Raw genomic sequence first — 6,156 nt, 5'->3', positions numbered from 1 at the left:
AACTGTCTTCATGTGTCTTCCAAGTAACTGAAGGTCAAAAATTGTTGCCTGTCTATGGTGTATGTTCTTCTAGATGGACTGCCTTATCTGGCCTCAGTGGGAGAGGATGTGCCTACCCTTCAGAAACTTGATGTTCATTGATGGGGGGTATACAACAGAGAGTGTCTCTACCCCCTCAGAGGATAAGGAGGGTAGATGTGGAGAGGGATTGTGTGATGGAAAAGTAAAGTGAATGAATATTCAGAGTAATAATAAAAGTATCTTATATTCTGGTTAAGAAACAACTATGTTTCCTTGGCTTACTTAAGAAATTCTAGTAAAAATGAAATGATATATCATAGAGGAAATAATATCCTACTGATGAGTTTGTTCAAGGCTTCTTTCATGTCTCTATTCCTCAGACTATAGATAAAGGGATTTATCATTTGAGGGACTACTGAATACAGCACTGAAGCCACAGCATGCTTCCTGGATGATTCTGTAATTGTTGAGCTGATATAGACCCCAAAACCGGTTCCATAAAACAAGAAAACAACTGACAGATGAGACCCGCAGGTGGAAAATGCTTTATATCTTCCTTCTGATGATGACATTCTCAAGACAGTGGTTGCAATTTGACTATAAGACAAAATGATGCCAGAAAGAGGAACACCACCAAATATGCAAGATGAAATGTATATTAGTATGTTGTCAATAAGAGTGTTGGAACAGGCAAGTTTAGTAATCTGTGTAAGTTCACAGAAGAAATGTGGGATTATGAGTTCTGTGCAGAAGGACAGATGTAATACCATTAGACCATTGACCAGGGCATTTGCCATGCTCCCTATTATAGAAAATACTACCATTAGGATACAAAGACAGGGGTTCATTATGATCCTATACCTAAGTGAATGGCAAATAGCAACATAGCGGTCATAGGCCATTGCTGCAAGAAGGCAATTTTCCATGCCAACAGACACCAAGACAAAGCAGACCTGAGTCAGACATCCTCCATAAGTGATGTTCTGTTTTCCTGTTTGTATATTCACCAGCATCTTTGGAATAGTGCATGTAACTAAAAAGATGTCATTAAAAGAAAGACCAGAGAGAAAGAAGTACATGAGGGTATGGAGATGAGAGTCAAAGTTGGTGGCCAGAATAATCAGGAGGTTTCCTAGGACCATTGCAAGGTACATGGAAAGAAAGACACTGAAGATAATAAGTTGCAGCTTGGTATCATCTGTGAGTCCCAGGAGAATGAATCCTGACACAACCGTTTGGTTTATATATTTCATGTTCATGGTGAATCTGATGGAACACATGAAGTAGAAAGAGAAAAAACAACATTAATATTAGAATATCACAGTACCATTAAACAACTACCTCTCTAGATATCGTGATTTGGGCCTATAACCTCCAGAACCATGAAAATATAAATTTCTTAAATTAAGTATCCAGTTTTGTAGTCTGTAGCATTTACTATAGTTTGCAAATCTTTGGCCAAACATGAGTACAAGAATATAATTATCGGGGCAGATAGATGGTTCATTGTGGTAATTACATACAACAGAAGCATAGGGACCAGCATTCTAATGATCAGAATCAACAAAAGTGCTACCTGGGCTCATAGATCCATCTGTAATCTCAGAATAAGAAGACAAGGCAGGAGAACCCAAAGCAAGCTAGCTACCAAGATTAGCCATATGATGAACTCTGGGATTAAGAGGTCCTCTCTCAATGTGTAAGGTAGTGAAACATTAAGGATGGTTCTTGGCATAAACATTAGACTTCTACATGCACATGTTTCTGTGTTCAGAGAGAGAGAGAGAGAGAGAGAGAGAGAGAGAGAGAGAGAGAGAGAGAGAGAGAGAGATTGATTCATATACATATAACTACAAATAAAAATAAAACTTAAAAACATTTTTGAATAGTAGATAGTTAACCTGGACACTCATGAAACATACAACACATATACGGGGGGGGGGAGATTCATACACATATAACTACAGATAAAAATAAACCTTAAAAACATTTTTGAAAAGTAGATAGTTAACCTGGACATTCATTAAACATACAACACACATACACAGAGAGAGAGACAGAGACAAAGACAGAGACACAGAGAGAGACAGACACAGAGAGAATGTAATGTAATCTGTATAAATTTTAGCACTCTATTACTCTCTGCTATAGAAATTAAAACACTCCTTCGAGGAAAGAAAAAGAGGGTCATGAGGCTAAAATGCCACTGTGAGAGGAGACACTACCAGAGCTGCCTAGAGGAAGATGACCTTGCCAGAGGTAAGTGACTTTACAGCCTGTGGAGCCTTCAAGCCATGAAGAGAGCCCTTCTAGGGATTCAGATTTCCTAAATTATCATCAGTATAGGAATGATCATTTTGGTGATGCACCTGATATGAGTCTCTCTGCTCTATAACTCCTCATCTTTACTTATTTAATTAACTTCAATAAACTGACATTTGACTTTAATGGAATCATTAATTTTGTCTATTGTAGGTTTCCCTGTCTGAGATAAGTGTTTGTTGTGTCTTTGTGGAAAACTTCACAAAAGTTTCATCATGTTTGAGAAGGGACAAATCTCTGCTCAGAAATAAATAGGACCTGTTCCTGGTGAACTTATTAGAGGGGCTCAGTTAGGGCCAGTGCAAACATATGATGACTGACCACTGAGAGAAGCAGTATAAAAGTATACGGAATTTTGTTTTTCATCTTTTCATAAAATCTTATAGTAATGCTTCCCACAATGATTTCAAATAAAATCACCCATTCTAACTGCCATGCATTTTCAAAGACCCTGTTATTTATATAGCTTCAAGAGGAACAATGTTAATCTGTTACCTGAATGCGGAGACTGGACAATTTTTCCCAGAAAACTCAGACCATCAGAGTCAGGAGGATCTTCTGTGGAAGGAGGATCAAGCATTGGTCCCTGTAATGAGCAGGAATGTTCAGTTAGGTCATAGCCTGAATAATGCAGTCTTTCAACTCAGGTGGTTCAATAATCAAACCTCCTCATTAGAGCAATGATTTTTCCTGATATTCTTCTCCCAGGCATGCAAGTCCTTAAAGACTATTTCTGTAGAACAGAAGAGTCCCTCACAACAGATCCCATGATACTTCAGGCCTAGAGTACACGTTAGCAGTTTCCATTGTTTTTTATCTCCCTTGTCTTAGCTCGCACCCGACAAGGTACTTGAATTAAAACATATAACAAAAACACATATAGAATCACACCCTAGTAAACCCAACAATAAGAAGACTTGGGCTAAGGGATCACTACAACATTAAAAACAAAATTTAACAAAAACCCCAAAGGATAACTTCTCCAATACATTCTAATGTTCTTAGTAAAAGACAAAGAGGACCCATAACAGAAAGTATGTTGTAAATTTCAAGCATGAACATATATCTTGCAAATGGGGATATGTTGTACCTTCAAATATTAAGAAAATATTGAAAAATACAAATAATGGGTGGTGCCTTTACCTATGTGTCATCGATATTTTATCTTATACTTCACACAGAAAGTTCTGTTCTTTGTCAGAAAATAAAAAACAATAACTGAGTGAAGATTGTTATACACAGACACACACAGAAACAGAGACAGATAGACAGACAGACAGACAGACAGACAGACAGACAGACAGACAGAGACATATATTATGTTGCCATGTGGTCAGAACTACCTACTAGAGTCTGGTAGGCTCTGTCATGTATACAAATAAGATAATCATTGGCCCTATCATATAGTATACATAGACAATCATTTATCAAAGATATTTAGAGCCCTTTAAGTTTATGTCTCATCAGTGATTGATATTGGTATGTATAGTCTTATGCAGCTAACCACAGCTTCATTAAACTTATGGTTGTTTTGGCTACGTGAAGCCCGGAAGACAGTTTCACTGCATTTCTCCCTAAATTCCGGCTTTTATTAAAGTTAATTTTCTTATTAGATATTTTCTTTATTTACATTTCAAATGTTATCCCCTTTCCTAGTTTACCCTCCAAAAATCCCTTATCACCTCCCCCTCCCCCTGCTGGCATTTGCCTAGTGTCTGGATTTGGTGGTTGTTTATGGGATGGATACTCAAGTGGGGCAGTCTCTGGATGGACGTTCCTTCAGGTTCTGCTCCAAACTTTGTAACTCCTTCCATGGGTATTTTGTTGCCCCTTCTGAATAGGATTTTGAGCTTCTGGGCTAATATCTACTTATCAGTGCATGCGTATCATGTGTGTTCTTTTGTAATTGGGTTACCTCACTCAAGATGATTTATCTTCTGGCTCTTACATTCTTCCCATGGTCTTTTTAGAGCTTATCTTGCCTTTTTTGGATTTGACCACCAAACTAGCACTTATTCTCAGCACTCTGTGTATTACCTGATTTTAATTTCAAAGATATGGTTCCCTGATCAAAGCTGAGAATAGCACATGATTATAGATAAAAAACAAAAACAAAAACAAAAAACAAAAAACATGGATATCAGAATACATCTTTATACCATGACATTTTAGACAAGCATTTGTTTTAAGTTTTAACTATAGCCATGCTAACTGACTGGCCGTCCCTGCCAGAAAGCCAGATAGGGTGCCCAAACGTCTTCTTTTCTCCTTTTGTACTCCCATATCAAATCCCTAGCTCTGTAGTAAAACACTTTTGGCAGCCTTACCTGATCCCAGTTAGATCTCCTTGGGATACCCCAGATCTTCCTTTTCTAACAACTTTCTGCCACTCAGTCTCCAAACCTAGAATATGATACTCAGGAAAACTCAATCACCATAGAGAAATCAAAATATTTCAAGACAAATTTAAACTCAAACAATATCTATCCACAAATCCAACACTACAGAAAAACCTAGAAGGAAAGTTCCAACTGAAGAAGGATAACTACATTCTAGAAAACATAGGAAACAAGTAATTCCATACTAGTGAAAACAAAGAAAGCCCCCCCACAAACACACACACACACAACACCAACATCAAAATAATATAAAATCGCAATCACTGTTCATTAATATATCTCAATATTAGTGGACTCAGTGCCCAAATAAGAAGAAACAGGGTAACAGAGTGGATGCAAATACAGGATTCATCATTCTTCTGCATACAAAAAACAGTTCCACAAAAAAGAAAGATATTATCTCTGATTTAAAGAATAGAAAAAAGATTTCAAGCAAACAGACACAAGAAGCAAGTTGGAATAACCATTCTAATACTAAATAAAGTGAACATTAGGCCAAAAATAATGAAAAGAGATGGGGAAGAACATTTCACACTCATCAAAGGAAAAATTCACCAAGGTAACATCTCAGTTCTGAATATCTGTGCCCCAAATGAGAGTATACTCACATTCATAAAAGAAGCACTATTAAAGCTTAAATCACACATCAAACCATATATGTAAATAGTGAGAAACATCAATAGTCCACCTTCACCAATGAATAGATCATCAAGACAGAAACTAAACAGAGAAATATTGAAACTAAAATATGTTATGAACCAAATGGACATATAAGATATCTATAGAACATACACTCAATACAAAAGAAGATACCTTCTTCTCAGCTCCTCTCAGAATCTTCTTGAAAATTGACCATATACACTGTCACAAAGCCTGAACAGATATAAAAAAATTGAAATAACCTCTTGTATCTTATTTAAACTCCATAGATTAAAGCTTGACTTCAACAACAGAAACAACAAAAATCCTACAAACTCATGAAAACTGAACCACTCTCTACTCAAAGACAGAGAGGAAATAAAGAAGGAAATTAACTTTTTTCTAGAATTATTGTAATTGCAAACTTATTGGACAAAAGGGAATCAATGTAAAGAGGAAAGTTCATAGAACTAAGTGCCTGCATTAAAAAATTGGAGGAATATCTTACTAGCAATTTAACAGCACAGCTGAAAGCCTAAAACAAAAAGATGCAAATGCACACAAGAGGAGTAAATGGCTAGAAATAATCACTCTGGACTGAAATCAATAAATTATAAACAAAGGAAGTATTTTTTAAAAATGAAACAATGTAAGCAAGTGTTAGTATAATTTTAAAAGTAGTAGTTTTTTCATCAGCAACAGAATACAAGAGATAGAAGAGAGAATCTCAGGTGCAGAAGATTCCATAGAGAACATCGGCACAACAATCAAGGAA

At 36.4% G+C, this 6,156-nt stretch overlaps 1 protein-coding gene across 1 annotated transcript; it reads right to left on the bottom strand.

The window, feature by feature from the left end:
- Positions 1 to 335: 335 nt before the first annotated feature.
- Positions 336 to 1,301, bottom strand: LOC110301917 (olfactory receptor 7G2-like). The gene has a single exon (XM_021172635.1). It carries the CDS (start codon positions 1,299 to 1,301, stop codon positions 336 to 338), a length of 966 nt encoding a protein of 321 aa, XP_021028294.1.
- Between the last annotated feature and the right edge of the window lie 4,855 nt (positions 1,302 to 6,156).

This window comes from Mus caroli, chromosome 9, assembly GCF_900094665.2.
Source record: "Mus caroli chromosome 9, CAROLI_EIJ_v1.1, whole genome shotgun sequence".
NCBI lineage: Eukaryota > Metazoa > Chordata > Mammalia > Rodentia > Muridae > Mus > Mus caroli.
The sequence above is the reverse complement of the archived record's forward strand: the minus strand, read 5'-3'. Positions and strand labels throughout refer to the sequence as shown.

Bases quoted from the DNA above. Each gene is read 5' to 3' on its own strand.
- LOC110301917 (XM_021172635.1), bottom strand. From the start codon at position 1,301: ATGTGTTCCATCAGATTCACCATGAACATGAAATATATAAACCAAACG.